The sequence below is a fragment of the Nipponia nippon genome, unplaced genomic scaffold (assembly GCF_047370975.1).
Source record: "Nipponia nippon isolate SJK-2023a ecotype South Korea unplaced genomic scaffold, ASM4737097v1 scaffold_5, whole genome shotgun sequence".
Lineage (NCBI taxonomy): Eukaryota > Metazoa > Chordata > Aves > Pelecaniformes > Threskiornithidae > Nipponia > Nipponia nippon.
Genome location: NW_028262369.1, coordinates 87,000,735 through 87,027,549, shown reverse-complemented (window position 1 = coordinate 87,027,549; position 26,815 = coordinate 87,000,735). Strand labels below are relative to the sequence as shown.

At 43.6% G+C, this 26,815-nt stretch overlaps 1 protein-coding gene across 5 annotated transcripts in view; it reads right to left on the bottom strand.

Annotated features, from left to right (window-relative positions):
- GLI2 (GLI family zinc finger 2) overlaps nucleotides 1–26,815 on the bottom strand; it is a 197,109-nt gene that overhangs the window by 135,826 nt on the left and 34,468 nt on the right. For 4 of the 5 annotated variants that reach the window (XM_087733425.1, XM_087733428.1, XM_087733427.1 and 1 more), the window contains exon 2: nucleotides 10,381–10,543. The exons of the other annotated variant lie outside the window; for it this stretch is intronic. In XM_087733425.1, the coding sequence (XP_087589551.1) occupies nucleotides 10,381–10,522 (142 nt within the window). In that variant the 5' untranslated portion in view covers nucleotides 10,523–10,543. The remainder of the gene's footprint in view (nucleotides 1–10,380; nucleotides 10,544–26,815) is intronic. 5 annotated transcript variants of the gene reach the window in all.

Here is a 26,815-nt window from a genome sequence, read left to right as displayed (position 1 = left end):
CCAGGTAAGATCGCCTGAAAAACTTTCTTACTCCAGAGCACAGCGTGACACCTTGGAATACAATGAACTCTATGTACCCTCAAACAGTCTCTCCACTATAGATATTGCAAATGCCTTTGCTATAAGAACTTAACCTTATCTTCCCTAGCCCTGAAAATCTGTTTTATTGGGCCCCTTTGACAGCAGCAGGATGACACCTCAGACATATGAACAAGGTCACTCTTGTAACACAGCGCCCAGGGGCAGCAGCACCCTCTTGCAGGGAGCGGGGAGGGGGGAACGGCAACCTCTATGCAGTCTGACCCGTTAAGTGCTTCAGTATGACCAATGCCATAAACATGCTAACCAGATGCTGATGGATGGGCCTCGAGGCCCAAAGAACAACGCACGTTCATTATATAAACAGGGGGGCGAAGGGAAGTCAAGCAGCTTTCCCAAAATCATGAAGGAAGTTTGGGGCGGGATCAGGAACTGAAACTAATTTTCCCCAGGCTCAGTTCTGTGCCCTCACCGTAGGAAGCCACTGAAAAATTGGGTACCTTCACATAAGCAGCCTCTGGGAGCCAGGTCAGCTTCCCACAACACATAATAATTCCTCTCATTAAAACGGGATGTGCAAACCAATGCCTAAAGTCCTCACCTTTATGTTTCTCTGTTTTTACTTTAAAGTGTGGCTGTAAATGCCTCAAGAAGGAACATCACCAGCTCTACCTGTGAACTGATACGAACAAGATTAAGCTTAACCTCAAGCCTTACAAAGGTGGTATTTCCATGCTTTCATGCAGGACACCGGTATTCACAACAGCCAGCATGCAGAAGTGGCAGCTGCTTGGTTCCCCCGTCACTGCTGTCCCCATCCCACAAAGAGCAGCCATAAAACAAGGTGAGCCCCAAAAAGAAAAACAGAGCAAAGAAAATTTCCCCCCCCTCACAAACAGAGCAAAAATTTCACTTGGGGAAAATCTAAACATTTTCCGACGCTTTGGACCCAGGGTCAGGAGTGCTGAGCCCTTACCATTCTCTCTAGGCTCGGAGCAACTTGTTAGATGCAGAAGTCTCTCTCTTGTTTAAACGATTAAACTGTTGTTGAAGGGGTGCACACGGGGCCAGGGGCTTACAGGAAGATACCTCTTCTATCGGATGGTTTTCAGGAATGCTCAGACACTGATCTTTTATATCAATACAACTGAAGTCATCAAAACATCTACTTTAACTGTTTACTTAAGGATGCATCTGTTGCAAGCTGTGATTTTTTTTTTTTTAAATCTGTCAGAGTCAGGAGCTGATCCATGTAAGAGAAGAGAACAGCTTTCTGGCCGAAACAGCATCATTCAATCCCTGCAAATGTTGCTGTATTTTAAAAATCAGATACTAGTGGCAGTAAACATAAATATTTTGCTTGCACTACTCCTGTTCTTATTTCAAATTTACTTACAATTGGAAGCATTTTCAATGGAATACTCTCTTAAAAATATCTGGGATTCCAGGAGAAGGAAAGAGGTACACAAAAGAAAAGGAGAATAACCCCATGGAGCTCTCTGACAGACTGTAGAAAAGGCAGAATTGATTTCAGACAAGCTATTGTGAAACCTTTTTCATTTGTGTTCATGTGGGATCACACTCAGTGATTTTTTTAATTCATTTTCATTTTGGACTGAGTCAGCCTATGTGCCCGAACTTTTGTTCAGTTCTTTCCACGAAGGTTTGCCTGATTTCAACCCAACATCACTATGGGAGTTGCAGAACACCCAGTGCAGGTCACTTCCAAACACAGGTAAGCTCAGAAGTTTAACATAATCCTAAACCAGTCAGCATGAAGAGACTATATCCACTTCATTCCTTCACGGTGAGAGCTAAACTTACAATCTTGGCTGAGGTTTATTCTTTGTCATTACCATTAAGGTTAGAAAACTCATCCTGCCAAACAGAACCCACACAGAATTCATGGGATATTGATTTATTTCAGAACTTAAGATTTCTGCAAGTTATGTCCCACTTGGCTCTGGAAAAAAACGTAGCTCCCTAATTACAAGCCCACTGTGCTAGGTAAGGGACAGAGGCACTACCAAAAATGAGTTTAAATTCAATAAAATCCTATTAGTGCTATTGAACATTTTCATACTCTTATGCACCCAAAACGAATGATACTGACTGCTGCAACATGGTGTTCTCAAAGGCACTATATAATGCATAAACAGCTTGTGTTCAACTCTCCTGAAGGGAAAGAAACAACTCCTGCATCTGGCAGATGGACATGAGAATTTGTGTCACTTGACCACTATTATATGGCATATCAGTGAGAGGAAGGACTTCCTAGTGGATATGGTGACCCAAGGGACCTGGGCTAAGTCCTCTGTACCACCATGGATGTGCCATGTATGCTACCTATAAACTTCTGAAGTCACAGAGAGAACCAGTTCTTGACATCTCTCTGAAGCAGCTAAACCCATTACAGCCACTTTGACCTTGGAAAATCCTCTGTGCTCCCTGTTTGCAGAATGGGAGCAATGATATCTCCCTGTTTTACCAGGATGCTCATGTGTGAAGTGCAAGAGGCTGAAGTATTCAGTATTGGGGCTGGCCAAGGTAAGAGAATCCCCCACAGGACCTGGGCTCCCAGAGCCCAGGCGGCACAGTTCATGTCCTCTTATTAAAAAAAATAAAAAATGGCACAGAGGAACAGTCTGTGTCCTCACAGACCTCTGTACCTCACTCGTCGCCACATGAAACCATGAAAACAGACCACTTGATTTCATGGGGGGCAGTTTAAAGAGGAGACAAGCAATGCCAAGGCCTCCTTTTCCTCTGAGGCATGTGGCTGTCTTCTGAAGGCCATGCAGAAATTCTTTAGGAAGTGCCAGGCATACAAGCCCCATTTCTTGGTGCTGGTATTGGATACACAGCATTTCTAAGAACATTTTTCTCTGCCACTTGTCTGACCCCGGGAGCAGTCCCACTGCTCCGCACAGGCAGCTGTGGAACGCTCTGCCAAAGCCTATCAATTATTTAGCGTCAAAAGGAAGACTTAATCTGTGTGATAAAAGAATGGATTTTATCTAAGGCTTGTTCCCCTTAAAGTGATTTACACAACTAGCCTCTCTAGTTCCTTCCCTTAATGTAATTATTTACTTTTGCATTAATAGCCTTCCTCCACTCGTGTTATTTTTAGGAGTCTTTTGTAGCCTTTAGAATTTACTCCTTTTTTCCTTATCTTTTTAGTGAGGATTTTAAATTGCCCATCTCTCTGAACGGGCTGTTAAAACACCAGTTTTGTCAATGCTGGCGTGAAGCTGGAGCAGCTCTGGGAAGCAGCTCCCCTGGCTGTGTTGACACTTGGGTGTCAAGTTTGCTTCTGACTTGAGAAGCCACAGGGTGAGATTTCAGTTCAGAGCTGGCAGTCAGGGCTCTCAGACTGCTCCTCAGGCTACGGACTGATGAACGTGAATTAAGGGCTTTTCTAATGAATCTAGTCCCACCTTGGTTCCTTGCTTTAACCCCACTCTGCAATTTTGGCCAAGTCAGGAAGACTGGGATTTGTCCACCTAATATTAGCCACCTCAAATCAGACATGAAGCCCTCAAGGGAACAAAGCAGGCATCTCCACAATGTGATTTACTCCACCCTAATGCAAAGGGATCCCAAACTAGACACCTAACATTTAGGCAGCCAACCTCAGACAAAACATGTCCCATTCCTGGTCCCCCATGATTATGGCAGGCTCAAATGGCACAGTTAATGGATGGTGTTGGGAGAATTAATTTAAAAAACCTGTGCAATTCTCAGATGCTCAGGCAAAAAGCTGCCAAAGAGGCTAAAAATTCAAACTATGGGGACATGCTGGCAGCACAGAGGAGACAGTCCAGGAAAGCACCATGATAAATATGATCAATTATCACCACTGGATTTTCTTACTTGACTATAAATGACCAACCCACAAATAGGTAAAAAGGTTATATACAAATTGGTTAAAAAGGTTATATTTAGATATCTTCTCAGAGACACTTTACTGAAGTCTAAACTGGATCCACAGAAAAGAAGATACATTGGTGCTTGTCAGAGTCAGGTTTTGGAGCTTACAAAATAATAGAAAAGTGGAAGCTATTATTATTATTATTACTGCTATTAATGATAATAATAATAATACACTCACAAAATACAAAGGTCTTTCAGGTGGTTGGGATCACCAGTGCCAGAACCAGCCTGTGAAGAATACTTTATTTCATTTTGAACTCATAAAAGCTTTTCAAGTTGGTGTGCAATCCTGCTGTGTGGTTAAGGATAAGGTTAAATTGCTCTGTCTTCAAAGTACTTCAGCATCTGTAATGGGCTCAAATTGTAGGAACTTTTGGTATGACAATTTGGGGGACCTGTACACAATCAGTGAATGCAGGCTAATATTATAAAGTTGCTGCATCATCAAATGCTTTGGTGATACGGACTCTAGCATCATCTGTAAGGGCTACGCAATGTGAACCAAAAAGTCTGTAAACATTAATGGTTATCCACTCTGAGCTTGCACCATTGCCCACAGGGCTGGCTACCACACAGAGAAATCCAGTATAGGGTCTCAGGAAGGGGGTTTCCCCCATGAGGGAGAAAAAACAAGTGGCCAAGAAGTAGGACTCCAATCACTTGATTAGGCAAGAGAAAGGGTTACCCTACAAAGATGCATTGCTGACTATCTTAGAGAAGAGGCTAGAGAGACTCTGTTGCAAGCCATGGATAGAGGAAAGAGAGCAGGCAGAAGAAAAGACGTTCTTTTTGTGGCACAGTTTGTGGTAATTTTAGCTACTAAAATTCTGCCCCATGTAGCTGAAGAAATAAACCTGCTGCTCCCAGTGTGCTCTCCGCCATGCTCACGCACCAGATACTGCTCATTAAACATAAAAATGGTGCAGCACGGCTTTAACTTCATCCATCTCTACATAGATTCCTCTAAACCATCCCAAAGAGCAGGTGTCAGGCAAACAGCATGATTCAAAGTTAGCAGCTAGTCACAGGCCTTCATATCCCACAACCGAGGAACAGTCTCAGCATTGCACCAGTCTGAGCATCTGAGACCTCCGGCTTCCCAAAGGGGCATGAGTGGGTACACAGGAGAGACCTGTAGGCAATCTGGCCACCCAGAAGGGCTATGATGACAGAGTAACCCACTTTAAGACCCAACAGAATTATTTTTGTATAAGACTGATGGAAATGTTCAGGGAAGAAATACAATTCTTAAATCACTCTCACTCTTACAGCACTGAAGCCCTACCCAAGGTGGGGGCCACTGAGCTATATGCAGTAGACACACAGTGGCTGTCAGGAGAATTTAGCAGTCTAAATTCTGGGATTTTCCCATCATTCTGTTTTAACCACTTGCCCCCTTCCCTCCCACAGCCAACCCAGACTTTTCTGTTAACTGTGTATCTCAAAGTTTTAAGTTGTATACAGCAAAGCAATGCGGGGCTGGGAAGCTAAGAATGTGCTTGTACTGGTTATATTCCTTTTCCTGGAAAATGTGAACAACTGAATGAAAAACATTCTTTGGAGAAGATCCCTGCCCCTCCGAGGTGGACAGAGGAGATGACTTCATAGGGGCTGTTCTCCTTCTAATTTGTCTGAGTCTCAGGCCACACAAACTATATATTTTTTTCAATGCACTGAGGTCTGCTGGGATGCTGGCATTTCCTCCTCCTCATTTACATGGTCTTCCCATAATCCAGCACTGAGACAAGCTGAACTGCACAAGGACTCCCTGCCAACGCCACTCGGGGCTTGCTTATAGAAGACCTCTGGAGAGCGATGGGAGGTGCTCCCTGCCCTTCTCCTCTGCCTATGAAAGGGCTGAGTGTGCTACTTCTGCAGCACTGAGCATTCCTGCCAGCACATAAATCAAGTGACCAAACTCCATCCCAGTCTCTAATCCACTGCAGAAAAGCCCCACGCTCTGCCCTTACAGCACACGTGGGGCGAAGAGCTGTATTTCATCAACTGAAACCTTAATATCAGAGGAGAGTCGTTACCTCCTGGAAAAAAAGTGTAGCCAGAGTCTTACTGGTTCTACAGTTCCCCATGTTTACACCAAATGACTTGTTGAACTTCATTATATACAAAGTATTTCCATAGATCAGAGGCAGGGAGACCTGTGCAGCTAACATAAAATAAATTACCACCCTGTGATAAATGGTTCTATTAGCAATCCAGATTGTTAAACTCAGATACAACAGGATGAAGGGAGCACTGCCCCATTCATTCTCCCTGCGGCAGATACTGAGTTGTAAATAGGTTATTTTGTGTGTAAATAACACATTAAAACTCAGCATTAGCCGTGTCTTTTGATAGAGAGGAAATTGTTCCAAATAAATAATCTCGGACAGGAATGTAAAATAAGCCAGATTTAATAGTGCATGCCTGCTGCAGCCGTGTTAAACATGACTAAAATGATAAACCCCAGAATATACTAATAGTAAACTATGCTCTGACATCAAAGTAATGAGGCTGTATTTTTACCCAGCTTTAGAAATGCTAAAATTAGTCTTGACAGAGCCAGACATCAGAAAAATGTTTCAAACATAAACACCATCAATTTGGGAACTTGGTGTTTGTGTCATGCAGAGGGTGGGGTGGAGAGGGAAAGGTGCATTCTGGGCCTTGTTAAAGTCAGGCAGTTAACATTTAGGAGAATTTGTATTTAATTTTTATTACAAGATGAGAAACCCATCTTCCTAAATATCTCTGCCTTTGAAAGAGTGGCTCATTTAAATTTCTCCTCCAGCCACGCGCCTGGGCTTCCCCGTGCGTGCTGATAGGGAGGATGTGGCAGTGCCAGCCTGGAGGACCCAACGCACTCTCACTGATGTGGTGCTCTTCTCCAAAGTCTCTTACCCTACGCAGCAACATGCACTTTTGCACTCAGCAAAAGGGTTTTCTAAACATGAAGTCTTATGAGTTTCCCTTCCAGAAGTGGAGGCACCAAAAGCGAGAGGCTCTTCTGCAGATCTGACTGTCTATAGCTCCTACATGCTGTCATTAAAACCAGCTTCCATCTCTGTCACACACACACGTGAGCCCCTACTGAAACAGAAGAGAGGAGCTTTGACTCCTTGGCTGGCATGATTTATGGAAAAGTAGAAAATTAGGAGAGACTTCCCCGATGTCATTTCTGCGAGGCCAATTTCTGAACATCTGATCAATGAGTTACTATAAAAAAAAGTCACAGAAGATCTCTAAAATGGCAGCCTCAGTAGACTAAAAATATGAGATGCAGATTGTTCATATGAAAGGACTCTTCTCCACTTACAGCATCAAAAATACCAATCTCTTTTCCTACAGCCATAGCTTAATTTGTTCAAGGCTGCAAACATTTGGGACAAATATCCAAAGCAAGGGAACTAGAAATGGAGACTGGACATATTATTACCTTATAATAATGCAGTCTAAATAATAATATAATAAAATAGTTATTCTTCAATTGTTTAACTAATATTCAGTTTACTACTTCAATTATCTTAATTATAAATCAAACATTATGAATCTATTCATTTCTACAAGGGAAAAAGAAAACCTTATGATCTGAGAAACATGCTATGTTGGCACTCCATCTGTGTGACTCAGTAGAATAAAGGAGAAGAAATGTGTTGCAAATTACGTTTGTTTGGCTCTGGAGAGCAGCTTGGTGATCTGCAGCACTAGCTGAGCCTTGCTGCCACTTTCTCACATGCTAGTACAAAGAGTAAGACCTCTACAATAAATAAAATCAAGAGTTTGTCTTGGGTGAGAATATAGACTTGTTCATATGGCCCCAAAGCAGCGTGGGGAGCTGGGAGGCCCTCCCTTTAAAGTTGTTCCCCTCCTCAAGTTGAACAATGTAATTAATCTCTATACTCGTTTGCTTTCTTCTGTCAGAATATGAACATAAAAATGTATGTTTCTGGCCTGTTATGAGCAATTACACTAGTTTAGTGAAGCAAATATGTTATGTTAGCATGAATACCATGTAAGTACAGCCTCATCGCCACCCAGCCTTTTTGTTATTATCTGCTAAATCACACCTTGCAATTAACTGATGTTATAAGATTACTTTGTATTAATTTTTCTACTTATAAGCACACACACTGTGCTGCTCCCTTTCAGGAGTATGTATTATGTCTAACCAGAATTCAAAGGAAAGCCCTCAAACCACAAGAGCACATGCATCACCTGCAGAGTCCCAGGGCCGGCATCCGATCACACACTACTTTGCTGCTAGCCATTTTAGGTCATTTATGAGCACTTCTCTTCACAGCATGACATAGATTTCACTCTTTACATCTCATTACACAATGCTTTCATCACGATTCTCCTGACATCTTCAAACAATCCTCCACTTACTTCTCCAGTTCCTCTTAATAAAAGGAGAAATATTGAGCCTGTAAATCATTCTTTCCAAAGACAAGAGCACACTTCTAACAGGACATATAATACTGGATGCTTAAAAACCAATCAGGTCTCTGGGGGTGCCAAATATGCCGATTGACACTCCACCTCGGGGGCATCCCCATTTCCATCGCATCTCTGGAAACATGGTCACTGCTTCCTCGGTGGAGGCACTCCTGAGGCAAGTGCCAAGTGGGGAGAAGGTGCTTATTCACAACAGCACATCTGTGGTTTCAAATTTTAGCACATGCTTGGACTTTGTTGGTACCAATCGACCCTCTGGATCTGCCAGTCACTAAGATGATGCCTTGCGTGGGCTGCCTCATGGTTCCTACAGCCTGTGCTTCTTCAACAGGGATCAAAATCTGCTGGGGGGATGGCAAACTCCTGCATGTTGCTGTCTCTGCCTTTCCCTTATTTCTGCTGCCGGGTGAGCCTTCCTTTCTGCTGCTTTGCATCATGCTCACAAGGAAGGTGGCTCAAACCCATTCAGCAGCATGAAATTGTTTTTCTCTCCAAACAACTCTGTGTAAAAGATTTTCTAGTTCTTTTTAAGAAAAATGTTCCTTTGGCTAACAAAGACTAACAAAATTTATCAAACACATGAACTAATCTGACAGATTATAATCTACCAGCTGCTGCCTTATTCTGTACATCTGAATCTTCCCAGGCCAATGTGGAAATGAAAACTGGGTAAGAAATGTGTTGAAAAGGAAGGACAGATGAAGCAGATTTAAGTAATTTGGGCTGGGAACTATCTTCAAAACTCAGCCAACATAAAACACAAACTCTCCAGCTGAGCTGTGTAAGAAACAGAGGAGCCCACAGCAGAGTCATGCTGCTCTCCTGGGGTGATGAGAAACCACCCTGCAGTGCAGGAAGGGGAGGAGAAGGGTTCATTTTGAGGTAGACTCTAGCTAGCAATAAGGTATATTTTAAAGAGGAAAAAAAGCTGCCTGCAAAGTTTACACAGCTGGGATGTCTCTTGTCACATGCAAGCTGGTGCAGCCCCTTCTAAGTTTGTCTCCTTACACCCTGTCCAGAAAGGACGCCCAGTCCCAGTCCCCAGCAAGGGTAGTGTGATGCCTCCCTGGTTGGCACAGCCTTGTCCACAGCTGGAGCCACTGTGAAGGGCCCTGGCACCGATTTGAAGATCCACCAGCACATGTGTGCCAGAAACGGATGTGTTTTCTGGGGCTGTATTTTGCCTGCTGTAGTGGGAGAGGGCAGGCAGGAGCAATATGCCTGCGTGTCCCCCTGCATACTGGTGTTATACCCGCCAAAAATGACCCCATGCCCATGGGTGTCCACGAAAGCTTCCCAATTGACTTCAACACCAGCAGGACCAAAATCTTGCCAAAAACACTGACAGAAAAAGAAATCAGGACCTGAGCTATTTCTGACATTAACAGGAATGGCACAAACGAGGGGGTTTCTTTGTGAACCTTCTTGCATTGGGGCTGGACGATCCCAAATTCCTCCCTAACCATGAAATCCCAGCAGCAATGGCTGAAGCCAGTGCAGTCTGTTTAGCTCATTAGCAGGATCACGGCCGGCACTCGACACCCCTCCCTGACTACGATAACAGGGCACTCCCCCAGCTCCAGCCAGCCTCACCAGCCACCCTTTAACTCCTCCATGGAGGAGCAGCAGGCACCATGCTGCCTACACCACACAGCACTGGTTGGCCAGTGGCAAGCAGTGACAGGATGCCTCAACTCTCCGACGGCCACCTCTCACCATCCCTCCTCTCCCTCACCCCAGTCCAGTTCTCTAGGAGCGGCAGTGACTCGTCACGGTGCAGTGACGTTTGGACGCCGCGTGGTGACACAGCTTCCTGCTCCTGTGACCTCTGATGCCCGAGAACCCCAATAAACTCAGCATGTTCACAGGAGGACAGATGCCACCGTACTTATTAAATTCTTACAGTCTAATGAAAAACACCCCTGCTGCTTTCAAAGTGTGGAAAACATAAAGTACCTCCTTGTGCCACTGCTGCTCCTGCAGCTGCTAAAGGAGTGGGTTTCTTCTCCGTCTCTGTAAAGCCATTCCCCTCCAGAACTACACCTTTCCCTTCTTTTTTCCCAGCAGCAGTTGAAGCAGAAGTTTCCATCTTAGACATGCATCTTCCAGCTCAGCAACCCTGCAGGACATAAAACAAAACCAGATTCTGGTAACCACTCACAAAACAGGCAAAATCAGCTCCATGAGGAAGCAGCCGATGGTTCAGCAGAGCTCAAAGGTAAACAGCAAGCAGCAAAGATTTCCTGGGTTTCTAAATCTAGCAATGCAGCCAGTACAGGCAGAAAGGGCACAACCCTGCAAAGGGATGGATATTCTCACATCCTGCTGGCTTCAGGCAGTTGAAGACCTAAAAGGATCAGGACCAAAATACATTTTTTCCCCACTTAAACTTGGGCTGTATAACAAAGCTGACAGGTCCCAGGGGCTTTCCAGGATTAAAGGACAGGTGGGACACAAAAATTTAGCATGTATAAAACCAGTTTGTCCATCCTATACATGATCTCGCCCATCATAACAAAAAACTGAGTCAGCTAAAAACTTTCAATAAAACTACAGATAAAAATACATTTAAGGTGGGATTTTTTTTCCCCAGTTGACGCTTATTCTGTGCACTGGTTCTGAACCAGTGCCCCAACCAGAACATTTCAACAGTGGTTACAGATGCTGGCAGGTCTGCCAGAGCCCATCCAGCTTTCACTGGTGAGGACTAACATCCACCAATTCCTGACTGTCTCAAGCAAGTTCTTCTGTCCTGACCGGTCACATCTGAAAATCAGCTACAGTTTTACCCCCATTACAAATGGTGAATTAAGTGCCAGTGAAAGCTCCACGAAACAAGAAGATACCAAAGCACAAATAACTTTAAAATTAGGTCCATGAAAAATAACAGCTCCTGAACTTTTTGTTAGCTTGATCATAGTTCTGCATGACTCAAATATTTCTCGTCTCCCAAAAGCAAACGTATGTGTATCCCAACTTTAATGTAAAGATGGGGCTTCTCTTAAATGAGGAGGCATGCTTCATTTCTGACTGTGAATACTTTTGTTCGCCCCGTTTTAACTTGTTTTATTTCAAATGTCTCCACGTGACTCCTGTTTTCACAGAACATACACAATTACCTGGCACTACCGGCCTCAGGATGGTCTCGGGAAAACCTGCTGCTAATTCTTCCTTTCCTTTCTAATTTTAATGCAGATCTGCAATTTTTCACATGCAAATTTTCAGATGCAAATTTTTTCAGCTCCTGAGATACTCTGGAGCACATGGGCTGTTTACCTTACTGAAATTAATGGGATCAGCCAAAAAATGTCTGGGAAACCAGAAAACTGTTTTTTGTGTGCAGGTAATTTTACTGCCGTTTTGCCAGCTCAAACTTCTCTTCCTTCACTCTGGAGGATTAACTGACTCCTGAACATCTTGGATTAAAAAGTTAACACTCTTAAAAACTTTAAAGCACACAAAGATTTCAGGAACTCCCATGTGTGATCTGTATCTTTTACCCTCTAGTTGTCTGTGACCCTGTCATAAGCCCTTCGTTTTGCAGTTGTTTTTTTTCCTCTCACTATTTTCCTGGTTTTCAAGCAGTTTTTGTGCTGTAACTTCAGGACAGACAAGCAGGAAAGCAAAGCCCTTCTTTCCCCACTACATGATGAGCTCCACAGCTTAGCACGATGCCCCATGCTCCCAGACTCCTTTGCGCCCGCTGTTGGAGACCCTCGGTGTTGCACCACTGTTCAAGACAGGCTGTCCTAAATCCTTTCCAATAAATACAAAGCCACCATGCTAGCACCCCAGAGGGACCTGGCATATGGTGGATGTGGTCCTCCCACATTGCCACCACTGCCTGGGCTCCAGCAGGATGGTGGCCCACTGAGCGGCTGTGTGCTGCAGCCTGAGCAGCTTATCCCAGGAGCCTTCAGGCATGGCTCGCATTAATGGGACCACTAAGTGATGGATCTGTGGTCACGATTTGCAGCTGTAAACAGCGAAGCTTGCATTGGAAATGACAGGACCCACAATTACAGGCTTTACTGATGACACAAGGCTGCACTGAATACCGAGGCAGCACCCCGAGGTCCTGCCCCGGCATGTGCTGGGCTTGATGGCAAACATGGGATGGGTTCCTGGGGGCCAGGACTTTACAGCGGTTTAATCCAGAAATCAGGTTGGGTTACAGACCACGTATGAAATAAATACACTCAAACTGGAGGAGTATTTGACCTAGGTCTGACAGCCTGGGCTTCTGTTCGTTAAGCAAATAAACTTCAGAGGCTATATTACTATCCCCCCACCTGTTTCTTCTTAGTCCCTCCTTTCAAGGCTTTGCACTTTTGTTTGAAACCAGACCCTCGCCCTCGCACCCCTCCCAGCCTCCCCCCTCCCTGGTTACCCTGACCCTCAGGGCAGCCTCCTGCCTGTGGCGAGCATCCTCGGGGGGCTGCGGGCTGCAGAGCACAGAAACCAGGGAGGGGAAGGAAGAAACTAGTAATAGAAATTGTTCTCCTGTGAAACATGCAGGTTAGAGCCATGCTTTTTTCCAGAGAGGTGCCTGAAATGAGATCTCTAAATCCCTGCAACAGACACCTCAGTGGGGACCCAGTTTTTCAGATGTGTCATTTATCCAACCAGAATTTGACAAAGAGATCAGGCCTGTATTTGAAAAACTGGCCTTTGTAGCTGTACGCTTTCTTTTCAAATGAATTATGAATTAAAAAAAAAAAAAAAACAAGTGTTTCTAATAAATGGTTGTATTAAACAGGTAAATCCTTCTCAAATACTAGACTAGAAAAAAAAAAAAAAGAATGCAACTACACTAATCTTACAGGATTTAGTGTAATAAGTTTATAATTGTTTTTGCTTCATAAAGGTGCTTGAGGTAGGGCAGGCTGGATGCAAGGCTCCGAGCTTTTCCCCAAGTCAGTAGCAACCAAAAGTCATTCTCCTTCCACAGCCACCCACGACCAGAGCTGACCATCCCAGCCCAGGAGGACACGAGCATCCTTCCCTGGCCAGATCCTGCCCTGCTCAGCACCTCCACCCACAGACCGGGACAGAGACCAGGGAGAGAAGGAGCACCAACACCCATTTCGTATCCCACCTCCTGAGGTTTCATGGATGATGGCTGAGAGGCCACCAGCAGACTCCCCCCACCACACTTTGGTGTGATGCATGACCAGGACAGAGCACTGGAGCTCTGGAGATTTAGGTTCTCATCTTGGCTCTGCTACAGTCTCCTCTGTGTCCCTGGGCAAAAAGCTTAACGTCTCTCGCAGCCTGTTTCCACAGCCGTAAAATAGGAAATAACACTTTGCCCTATTTGCAAAGTGCTTTGAGATCCTCGGAGGCACAAGGCTATGGAAGTATTTTTATTACCAGTATAAGAAGATATATTGATGGAGGCAGTCAATCCACACTGTCCAGGAGCACAACATTCATTTTTTAAGCAATACATAGTTTGCTTTCTGTTCAATGCTAAACTTTTTCTGCTGCTCTGTGCCACACAGAATTTATAAATTCAATGACAGATTAATCTTAGCAGCAAGCCATTTGGCATGAAAAAGGGTTTCACAGGGAGCCTGCTTTTTCCTGTAAAGAGCATGCATTTAGGAGTGACTATACGGAGAAAGACCCTGTGCACTTATTCAAGCACAAGTCTCTGCCCTCCGTCATTACTCAGAATTAGAAACCCAGAATGGATTACTCAGATTGTTCCTAAGGTTTGTAGCCTTCTCTGCAGGAGGAGGGTTGGGTAATTGATTTTGACACTAATACCAGCACTATTCATATGCCCTGTGATATAATTCTGCAGCGACACTAAAAAGGCAGCCATCTGAGATCTGAACAAGGAAAGTGCTATATGATTTGCCCTAGACAACCCCAACTATTTTAACAGCTGTGTTGTATATTAAAAGGGAGAAATCCCAACAGAATTAAAAACAACAAAGTCACATTTGCCTTTGAGGGAAAACAAGAAGCCGTAAACTTTCCTAATAAAACAATCCCTTCTGCTAAGTGCTTGAGGAATGGTTGAAAATGCTGTCCCAAAATGCCTGTCTCTCTTGGAGGGCATCAGCCTGAGAGGGACTGCCAGCAAACTTGGGAATAAACAGATACTCATCAGCCATACCCCCTGCACACCCTTTTCTTGAAAAGGCATTATTTCCTTCTTTGGGATTTTCTTTCATCAGGAAACCCCCTTCCCCTCTCCTCCCCTCGACAAAGCAGAACACAGAGATTTCTGCCCCTCAAGCTTTTCTGTGAAACACAAATCACCAATTTTGGCCACCTCTCCTCAAAGACGAAATACCAGTGCGAGAGTGAGCCTCTTTGGCAGAGGGCAGGCACCGCCGATGATGTTGTGACACAAGTCTAATCCCCCAGAAGCCACCACGGTTGCTGACTGCCACCTTCATGCCTGGCAGCCCTGCAGGGGGGCAGGAAGGGATTTCCAAAGGAGGCCTCCAGCAGCCATTCTGCTCCTGCGAATATTCTGCGCTTTCTCAGACCAATGTCTATCTTCCCCTTCATTTTAAGTCCATCTCTACCTGGCCTCCTCACATGGCCCCAGAGGTGCCAGCAAGGTGCCATCACCCCTGAAGGGACATGATGGAGGTGTGTTGGCTGCTGACACCAGCACCACCTCCACCGCAGCATGGCCAGGACGAATCCCCACTGCTGCCAGCTCCTGGTGTGACCGATGGGAGCTGGGATAACGAAGGGCAGCCTTTGCACAGCTTTCACCAGGTTTGTCCTCACACACACACAGGGAGAGGTACTTTATCTGTTCTGCTGCATCGCCCCCCACGTAGGGGCAATACCACATTTGATAGCTTTTCCTGGCATGCCATTTTAGTTAAGATAAACACAGAGATACTCCCACCATCTCTTCTTTTGCAGTGGACTGTGTCATACAGCTAAAGCCTTCTGAATACACAATCTGCTTATGAAATTCAGTGTGAGCCAACTGTCTTGAACATTGGCTTAATACAGCGGCTGCTGTGATCCTTTTCAGTCTCCCAGGGTTTGAGCCAAATTAGGTTCTCAATTACATGGAAGTAGCAGCAGTTAACCCAGTGAAGTCATAGGCTCTATACCACAGCAAAACTTGACCCTTCTATTTTCTTTTATATCAGCAGCAGCTTCAAATTACTAAAGAAAGTTTTTTCTGTACACATGCCACTACTAAATGTTGGGGCTATCCAAATATGCTGTCTGTTGCTGAAGGATCTACAAGTGTTTACAGAATATCAATCTCGGGTAAAAGCAGCATAAATATTAATTAAGAACTAATCACTTTTGGGGTCCTTGTGGCACAAGGTTTCCCATCATGACACTTCTTAGGAATGGTCTGCTTGGGCCAATCCTACAGGGTTGACTACACGTGGAAATTAGTGTTGTACACTGGGGCATGCATGTGTAGAGCAGTAGCTGTCTGTTTGGAGGCCTCTGCTGCCCCTTCCAAGCTTGAGAAAGCTTCTGTGGTGGGTCCATACCAGCTTCTGGGAGATGTTATGAGGAGGGAGGAAAGGAAGCAGAGATGACCCCACACTGACAGGAGCTGTGTTAGGAGGGCATAGGGCTGCTCAGGGCTTCTTCCGTTTTCCTACCTCCTTCCCCAGATCCTGCTTAGAGAAGAGAAATACTGGGCTGCTGAAGGGAGGGAGGAGGGAGCTGTGCTGGCTTTCGGCAAAAAGGATAGAAAGACACACAAGTTCTGCCCACCCACCCCAAAATGTAGAGCTAAAATTGCTAAGAAAACTGGGCGTTCCTAAGGCTTCACCAAAGAGTTCCAGCCTGTGGCAAAAGTTGCATCACTCAAAAAAATGAAGAGGGGAAAAAAAAGAAAAGGAAAAAAAAAAAAAAAAAAGAGACCAAAAAACCCAGGAGAGTTGGCAACACTGCAATAGTTATACAGGTTCTGGAATGTACAAAGGCTGAAATCAGAGACTTCACATCTCTTTTGAACTTCAAAAAACAACAAGTCTCTTCAAATCACTCTGTTAATTGGCTTTAAATTAGAGTTCTAACTTTAATGAACAAATCTTTCGCGTACGGCATGAAACGGATACACTTCTAGATTAACTTCCTGATCAACACCATCTGCCATTTCCATATGGCAACGGCAAACCAAAAGCATGAGGAAGAAGCCACTCTTGCCTTACTGTGAAGCATCAAAGTGCGCTCAGGACTGCCTGGTACTTGGCAGTGTTTCTCTGTAATGTGATAACCTCAGAACATCACCTCCAACCAGCTCCAGAAGATCTGGGAATATTCCAGGCACCAATGGGCACAACTCTGCCCAGGGGGGTAAAGAAAGGGGGCAAAGTATGGAAAAATGCTTGACAGAAGAGAGACATGAGGGAAGGAGCGATGTTTGCAAGGGTGATTGGTTGGATGTGGAAAGAGCAGGGGGTTCCTGAAGATGGAGACGAGCCTGGAAGACAGAGAAGAAGCTGAAATAAGGGGAAAAAGGAGTGACCTTACAGACTACAGTAGGCAAGACCTTACTGAAGACTGCGAGTGAATGGAGGTACAGGCACAAGGCAGGCATTGGCAAATCCTGTGGAGAGAGAGAAGAGTGGCATAGGAAAGAGGAAGAAAGAGGCTGCAGACAGACCTGGTACCATGGGAGATGGAGACACATAGCCCTGCTGGGGCAGGGGAGGCATGATGTCTAGCATGGCAGGGGCAGGACAGGGAGGCATGGCACAGGAGGAAGAGAGGCAGAAAACATTCAGGAAACTTGTAGAGAAGCAAAATGGAGAAATGCAAAGGTCTCTGATGGAAGAAATATGCCCTGCAAACAGCTCTGAGGAATGTAGCCCTCCAGTGTGCTCTATCACCCTTTGTAGATGGAGCACCTAGACACAAGGATACAATCTGCTGCTTTGTGTGGTGCCAGGCACATGAAGGGAAACAATGTCAGATACACCTCAGAAAGAGTCACAAGCACGGTCTCTCCTTACACTGATCACAGTGGCCTTCCACTTATATCAAACAAGGCCAGTGGAGTTAGTGGTGGTTATCAGAAATTATCACCATCTTGAAGGTCAAGTATTCAGCTACCTGCTCCAGAACTAGCCTTCACCAGCTGGATGCTCCTTGGAGACCTTCCAGCAGGGACCAGACACTAATGGGCCCCGGAAAGCAAGGGTGCAATGCTGGTGTCTGCACAGGGGCACCCAGCGCCCTGGGACCCCTGGTCCTGGGCAGGGCTGACAGATGGGACACAGGACATGCGGAAGATGTGTGTCCTTCAGGAATGGCAACCAGATGTCAGGCTATCCTAGGACACTCCACAGCACCAGGTAACAACACTGAGGCCACTGAATTGAAACATAAATGGTTTTTCCCTTTCTAAAGCCATTTACTTTCTGGACTGTGGTTATTGGGTAGGAGATGGTATTGAATAAATGAGTTCACATTTCATCCATTCTTTGGGTTTAGCCCACTGTTCGTATTTTTCATGAACACTAATGTCACTTTAATGTTGCTGCCTCCTTACAAATAAGACCAATTTATAAAATATCAGATAAATTTGAATAATTTCCCCACTTCAAGTATATTTTCAAGTTGCCAACCTTAGAGCGTTGAACAGAAATTATCTTTCAGATGCTGGGTTATAAACAATTACAATACATCATCAAAACATACGAGCAGACATAAAAGCTCAAAGCCAGACACAGATTCAGCATTGGTCCATGCTGAGACATGCAGGCTGAGGTACATGACTTTCCCCCCTCTCTCAGAAATTATCTCTGTTTCGTACTTTGGAAGAACTGAGAAGATGGAGGAGTGGAGGCTGGAGGGAAGAGCCTTTTGTGGTGGAACAGAAAAACAAAGTCATGCTTGTACTTCTACAAAGCCAATCCTACGTGTCTTATCATGAGAAAATTTTTACTATGCGAATTCCAACGTGCGAAAAACCGTCAAAGAAGATAATCAAGACACTCCTGCATTCAGACTTTGTGTTAACATGCTGAAAAAATATGTGAGGATGCAACCAGGTAAACAAAAATTGCTCAAAAATGATGCATCACCATTATAACTGGTCCATGAATCTTCACTTGGTTTTTGTTTGTTTGTTTTTATTGTAAGGAAGAGAGAATTTTGGCAAAAGAGTTGTCTAGGTTTGGTTTTTTGATGTAAATCCAAAGTAGTTTTCAATTTCCTGTTAAAGAATTTTCTGGGTTTTTTCCAAAAAGGAAAAATAAAGACAAATATTACCTATATGTGTGCACATGTACCTAATGAAAAGGTATTGTTTTCATTTTAGGAAACCTTTGCACACCAGAATAGAAAAAAACAAAAAAGAAAAAAAAAGAAACAAAAAAAAACCCTTCATCAAGTCTTCATGCTCCAACAAGAGCAGAAACTGTTAATAAACTAACACGTCAGATAAAACATCTGTAGTCCTTGGCAGGTATACCAGGGTGGGTAACAGCTAAACACAGGTATTAAGACCAGGGTGGAGGACCAGCAGTTAAATTGTTTACAACAAAATTAGACTCTAATTCCAAATCAGTAATAATTAACCTATTGACTTTTCAGCAGGTTTATGAGTAAAAGACACTAAGTAAACAGGTGGAGCCAAAACTGATTCTGAACAGAGATGTTCATGCAGGTTCCACGGAATGGATGACAGTCAATGTAGGAGATTTGGTTAGGAAGAAAAGAGCTGCCTTGAAATCAGACAGATTTGAGAGAGCTTTTGAGAAGGTGGAAGTGAATGTTTTGTTGGCTGGTGGTGACTGAAGGAGAATCCTCTCAGGGTTTCGCTTCCGTGCTGTAGTTGAAAGTAGGCACTTTCAACTCTCATGAATGAAACCCCAAATACAAACCACATGCAGTGAAGTTTAATGGGTTTGCTTTATGTAGGGGTGGGATGAGTAATATTGTCTTGTAGTGACTAGTCCATCCAGATGACATTGAACAGGCTCCAAAGCTTGGATAAGAAAACCCTCATTTGGCTCAAGGAAGGAAAACCTTTATTTTGAGCAATGAAAGATGAAGGACTGCATCCTTGCAAAAATCCCTATAGCAACTGGGTTCTTTCAGAACATGTTTCATTACAAAACTTTGGTTTATTTTTAAACATTCCAGTTCACTTCATCAGCCTATTGAATCCTCCCTCTGGAGGCACACGTGTAAGTATGTAGAAGAGAGAAGCCTGGGAAGGAAACAAGAATGTAATTAAAAACAAAAAAGCAACACTTCAATTGGCTCATTTTCCTCTGCTGAACACATACACCACACAAGCTGCTATTCCACACTGGGTAGAAACACATATTGTCTTTATAAGACTACAGTTGCCAGCTGAAGGCAGGATGCAGACCACATAAAATAGTTGGCAGTTCATAAACTGGAGAATGGAGAAAAACTCATCCAGATGGGAATGGGAGAAGAGTTTCTGACAGGATCATAGACTGTTTGGGGTTGGAGGGACCTATGGAGGTCATCGAGTCTGGCCTCATGCTCACAAGTAACAGAGTATTTGCAAACCCCAAAACTGTTGAAATATCTGACAGTAGATGTAGTAGGAGAGGACAGAGTTATATGGGACGCACCCATGAACTGCAAAGTAGCCTAGTCTGCAAGGACACAAGCATACCGGTGAAGACAGATTCAAGAACAACCAAGAATCCATGCAGGGAACCTTATATGAGGGAGAATGAAATTAATATTCTGAACAGCGCTCATTTCTGCAAGCTGCGACTCAAGTTACAGGGCTATACAGGATTCCAAAAATTAACGGTTAATTAAGTAGTGAAAGGTAGAGCCCCTCAGTTTTCAGCAGTGCAGGTCCATCTTCTACAGAGAAAAGAGACTGTACAATGTGGCTGGCTGTCATTTCAGTGGAAGGGAATAAGTCTTTCAGGAGACAGGCTAAAGTATTCAGGAGGGTATTAAGCTAATGACAAAAGACAAGGGTGAAAATGAGCACTCATTTAGCCAGAAATCAAGATGTCAAGATTAAAATTAATCAAGGTACCAAGGGACTCAAAGAGAAGAGATTCCTTAATTGTGTAGACTCTAACTCTGTGAACCCGAGTAATAAACAAGAATTGGAATAGCTCATTTAATACACAAATTAGTCCTGACCGGTATTACTGAATCTGGTAGAAACATTCATATGATTGGAGAGCTACAATCATTTTGCATATCAGTGACTGGAAACAAATACAGAGTCATGAAGTTTGTCAGTGACAAATGACTGCAGACACGGTAAATAAAGATGATTTCTTTGTACCAGTGACTTACTCTCTATCCTTAGACGGGTTAGATGCAAAGATTATATATTTTAAAGCGACCACATACAAGGCCACACATCTGGAAAACAATTGATTAAAATGAAGACTGTGTTTTGAGAAAGACTGACTGAAGACGACTTGAAGTTTATGGTGGGCAAACAGTGGCTGACAAGCTCTGTGGAGGTTGCCAGTATGCAAACAGCTAAAGAAAAATGTGTTTGTCTATGCAGAATTTGGGAGGTTATAATGTCTCTCTGTCTAACCCTGAATTGACTGTTATTGGAACATTACGCCCAGCTCTGGTGTCCACAATTCAAGCAGAAAGATGAAAATTGCAAATGCTCCAGTGCTATCCATGAGAAAAATGAAAGAGAGCTTAAAAGAGAGGCACTTGCAGGGTGACTCAATCAGTAATATTAATACATGTATAATCAGCAAAAATTTGATAACAGATGCTCTTTGACCCAGAGGTAAGGGACATTACAAGAACCTATTGCTAAACCAATTGCAGTTACCTAATACCAATTGCAAAGTCTAAGAGATGTAAGTTAAACTAGAGAAATTCAGATTAGAAACAAGGCTCCCAGTTTCAACAGAGAAGAGCACTGGATTCAGGCTGGTGATAGACTCTCTAGCACTGCAGAGCAGACATTTTGTTCAGATATTTTTCCAGAAGATCTGCTGTAGTCTAAGACTTGTCACTATACGTGGATGGGTTTAAGTACAGGAAAGTCCTCTGATGGTGTTATAAAATCAGACTAGATCAGCACCTTGATCCTCTGTGATCTTATGCACCTATGTATCAGTGTGTCATAAGTGGTTGATTTGCCGTACCTTCACAGATCAAAATATCTGCATTTATAATGATTGAATCTTACCATGCCTGTTTCTGCTGATAAGCGAAACTAACTTCTACCTTTCAACTTCTCTATTTTTTTTCTTTTGTGATAAGGACTTAGTAAGACTCAAGTCATAAACATCTCCTAGAACACTGATAAACTCTAAGGTGTTTATGTCCTGCCAATAGAAATGTTGCCGAGTACACATTCCTTTACTATGCAGTTATGTCTACCATGCTACAAGTATTTTGATGACTGAGACAGATATAAAACCGTTCACCAACAGAATATCATGCAATTTTTGCTTGGTAGCCTACAAGAACTGACTTGGTTTCTTGGTCTGGCAAGTACCTGCCAACATCAAAAAGGAAAGAAATAGCATTATAATTTATTTCATTCCCTTGTTATAAAAGCTAAGGGAAAAACCTCCCTTCTCAGCCCCAGCAGTGGTGTCTCCACAGCCTACGGAAGGCTGGAAGTGTGGGGAGGTCTGATCCGCCACTGCCCTGCATTATCTGTTTCACATACAAGACAAGCCAGGCTGACATGCCAGCACATCTCATGTCCACAAAAACTGGAGCAAAACCCAGGCGAGCAGTAAACTTTTAGCAAATGTCGGCAGGTTGCTATGGCTCAGAGGACTGGTTTAGGAACCACTTTTTGTGCATGCAATTGGGCAATCAAAGCAAGTCAAGCAAAATAACTGTGTTTGGTGGTAATCAGGCCAGGTGCTGAGCACTGGAAACTGCATTCACTCTTGTTGGGTTCCCATGGCCATTCAGAGGCTACACCAGACTTTGGGGCACAGTGACCACTGTGGCCACTACACAACACACCAAAAAAAGATGTTTTTTACTATTTTGTTACATAAGACTCAAATCATTAAGGCTAGCCTGAGAAGGCTCTGTAAGTACTCCCTCCTTGTTTGCCTTTGTTCCTTGATACTAATTTAAGACAAAAGATTAATATAAATTCTTCAGGACAGAACCCTTTTATAGGAGCATGTGTATACACACACACAGAGGGCTTTTTAGTACTGCTGGTAATAGTTATTACTTATTTACCTTGTAGTTATTGTACATTATTTCTGTTGCATATTAATGCATATGATAATTATGTCCTATCTCTGTATCTTTTTTCTGCACACAAGCTGGTTGAGTTCTTCCTAGAGAAAACAGTCAAAACAAGGGAAGTATTTTACCTGCCATCTACAACTCCCTCCCTGCTCCTAAAGTTTCATCTGCTCTTCTCCTCTCATCACCTCACTCCTCCCCAACCATCTTCTAAACCACATTGCCCTTTCTCTCTTTTTTCCTGCTCTTTTTCCTCACAAACCTGGTCTGATCTGGTCTGCCGCTCTCTAAAAACAAAACCCCACTTGTGCCTGTAACTCTCATTCCATCTTCTTCCTTGTTCACAGTTAAGCTGTATCCAATCCTCTGTACTCAGTTGCCTCTCGGATTTCTCTCTACGAAATCTTTCCTATATTTTACCTGCAGATCAACCTAGTTTAGACCTGATTCCCTCCAACCACATAGAAACCTCAGCCTGCCTCTCAAATATCTTCTCACAGCAGTCTGGCCGTGGTTAGAAGCTGGCAAAGGATGTCAAATGCTGTAGAGGTAGAAAGCATCTTGTTTGTTACTCAAGTCTGAAACCGGGGGTGGTCCTCAGGTTCCTCCAACCTCACTGTAAGATTTTGCCTCTAGGCCACCTCTGACTCCTGCTTCTTCCTTCTGCACAATGTCTTGAAGAGTTTGGCGCTTCCTTGAGCTTCCTGCCACTCACCTACACATCTGAACTCAAAACACCCGTCTTTAAGCCATTCAATTTCATTTATAGCAAGTTCCTTTACATTGGCTCTAATGAGTACAAAGCTGATTTCACAGCCATTCAGAATGTGGGAGCAAAGAGCATTTTCCTAGCTTGTCACTTTGTTCCTGTCACTTTGCTTTACATCCTTTGATGGCATGCTCTTTTGTTTTGCCTCAACCATTGTCTCCCCTTTCAAAGCCCTTCAAAGCCTACCACACTATGCTTTCAATCTCATTGGCTTCAGGGAGACTTCAGTAAATGCATATGCACTTTCTCTAATCAAGGCCTAAATATGTGTTCTTTGAGTCAGTTTGGTCATACAGATCAGAGATATCTGTCCACGCCCTATCTCATTCATAACTAGTTTTCACCTATGGACTTGGAGTGTCTTCTGTTCTATTATGGGTCTCCAAGATGAGAATCAGATCCCCCTGGAAAATCAGGAACCAGTGAATGTATCTGTCAGGATTCATTGTTCTGATTTTAGGAGAAATACTAGAGATCTTCAGTTAACTGTCTTTGCACTGTATTTTTCTCAAGTGAGAGAATAACAATTTACATAACTCACTTATCATAACTCACTTGTCCCTCACCAAAAAAAAGAGCATATTTCTTATATCCACATGCTCTCTGCATCACACAGTGTCAGGGCACCTCGACATTCAAAATTATACACTAGAAATACTGAAACACCTCTTCAAGTATTCATCCTAATTGCTGTCATAACCTAGCACTTGACTGAAAAGCAAGTTATGCTTTTCTCTACTGAAGAAATTAAGCATATGTTATCTCATCTCCCATCTCTGCAGTCACCCATTTGAGCCCAAAGTTTCATAGAATTGAAGGCACAGGGACAGGAGACATGTCACCAACTACAGATGTCCACACAATTTCTTGTCTTTAAACCATGCCCACAGCTACCCAATATCTGGTACCACTTTGTCCCCTTGGGTTTTTCCCCAGCCTTTCATGCATTACAAGGGAGACGGCTCAACACACTTTGTATTTTCGAGCCAGTATTTCCACTGCAAACTCAGATTTTCACAGATTTATTGCTAACTTATACAATGTTTATTAGGAAAACAGTTAGAGAAAATGTACCTTTGGAGAACAAAAATTGTTGGCCATCTCCAAATCATTAATCGTGTACTAAGAATACATTACATGTCTTCCCTTAGTACTCTTGTAACTGAAGATCAGTCTTTGTTTATGTGAATACATCCAGGAATTTGCCTTCAGAGGAATGGACCTGAAGCACGCACAGGGTTGGCTTTTCATCACTGCACCCCACTGAGATTTTTAGAGCAGAGGACTGGTAGCTGTGAACATTCATTAAAGTTTAAGCCTTCCTTTGGCAGGCCAGCACAATGATATAAAACAGACCCAAAGCCACGTGGCTCCTGCCCTGTCCTTTGGTTGGGACCTGGACACGGCCACTCATACCCTGCTTCTTGGAGAAAATTCTTTCAGCTTGTACCAGACCTGTGGCCTTTTGGGTTACAGCCCCTACAGCTACACAACTGCACTGGCAGCTAAAGGTATATATCAGGACTGTGAGATTCAGCAATCAAAGGAACAAACCGTCAGTAACTCTAGCACCATATGCAAATTACAGTGTGTGCGAGACCTCAAAGCAAACAACATCATGTGTAAATAACTTCAGGGAAAACACACAGAGGAAGAGGTCTATTTGTTAGAGGAATAAATGACTCCTGTCTCGTCAGGTGCAATGGAGCCGCCCTCACCTCCCAGGACAGGCCCACTGGGGAGAAAGGGGGCTGCAGGCATCATTGTCCCACCCCATTGTGCTACCAAGACACCGTGTCTTTGGCAAGAATTGTGACTGTATTACCAATAAGCACAAAAATCTGTATATAGTTAACTGCAGTACCTGCTTAGGAGGAGAGTAGAATAAAGCTACAACCTACCAAGAGAAGTGACAAAATAAAGGCACAAAAAGTTTCTATTACTTCTAAAAAAACCAAGATGCAGTTTCCTGAAGTACCTAACCCTGCCACTGTGCAACAGTGCACAAGAAATCAAATAGACGCCAAAATAGAACTAATTATTGCCCGGTCTGGTTTGCTATTGTCAAAGTCAAGAAGAAAGTAAAGTGAAGTAACAATGAAAAGGGTTTTTTTAACGCAGTTCTTCCTTGACAGTACATGAGGATAGACAGATGACCAGTCAGACAGCCTTTCATTCAAATCCATCTTAACACAGAGTGAAATGGTTCTGGAGGTACTTTTTTGCTACGTATTCACTATAAAAGGAACCAAAATGACTAGCTTCAAGAAGACACCAAAATTTATGTAAGGTGAACAGTATATGGTAGTCCCATATATCCAACAAAAGAGTTTCACTATACACCCATTTAACACATTTAATCAAATTTCCTTTGGCTGAGACACTCCGATTGCCCTGTTGATCAGCCCTCGAGATCCACAACATCTTAACCTCCTCTGATCACAGCAGCATACAGCACAATTGCTTTTCATGCCATCCTTGGAAAACTTCTCTGTTGTGCCTTCCTGGAAGGGGGTTGCACCATCCAACTAATTCTGCTCTGCCATATCAGTACTAATCCCCAATGTCCTTAATAAATGCCAACACACACTTTTACAGAGCTCTGTTCCCAGAGCAGCTTAACTTTGCACTGATACATGATAGTGACAACCAGAAAGGTGCAGAGGTTTCTAAAGAGTTACTTTATGCTAGCAGATGAAATATGCACAACCAGGTACTTGCACTCACTTTTGTCATCCAGTTTTGACTTTTATTGGTCTTGGGTCCTCTGAGGGATCAAAAAGTCTTTACCTGTCCCGCCCTCCCACATTTATTTCTCTGACCCACAAAATCCCTCTGCTGTAGCTTCCAGCTTTAACTTTCACCTTAAACAGAACCCTCACTGAGAATAAAAATGCCCTCTGATTCCCCAGTCCTTCCCAAAGCTTCCTGATCTGCCAGTAAATCCCCAGGGCTGATACATCTCACCTTCCATAGCCATCTCCTTTGTTCTGCAGAGGGAGCATCACCGTTGTGCACCCCCACAGCAGAGGCTGGAAAAATTCTCCTCACAGCTGTCCCGAGAAGTTTCTACCTGTTTGGTGGACATTTGCAGTTCAGCAGTTGACGATGAGCTTCTCCACAAATGCCAAGTCACGCTATGATGCAGCAATTACGTATTCTCACACGGACTCCCCAAATTGTCACAGCGCTGCTAAGGACTGTCACACTGCAACAGATAAATGGTCCCGCTCATCCAGCACCCTGTCTGACAGCAACCAGTGATGGATTCTTCAGACTAAAATAAAAAAAGGTCATTTTCTTTGCCTGGTATTAGAGCAAGGTAGCAGAGGGCAAAGAATTTTGCAAGCTGGGGCAGCAGCTGATCTCTTTGCACTATGCAAGGTGAAGTGAGAAACTGGAGAGGAATCTCTGTCATAAGGCGTGAGCTTGTTCATTTGTAGGCAGAAAGTACTTAGA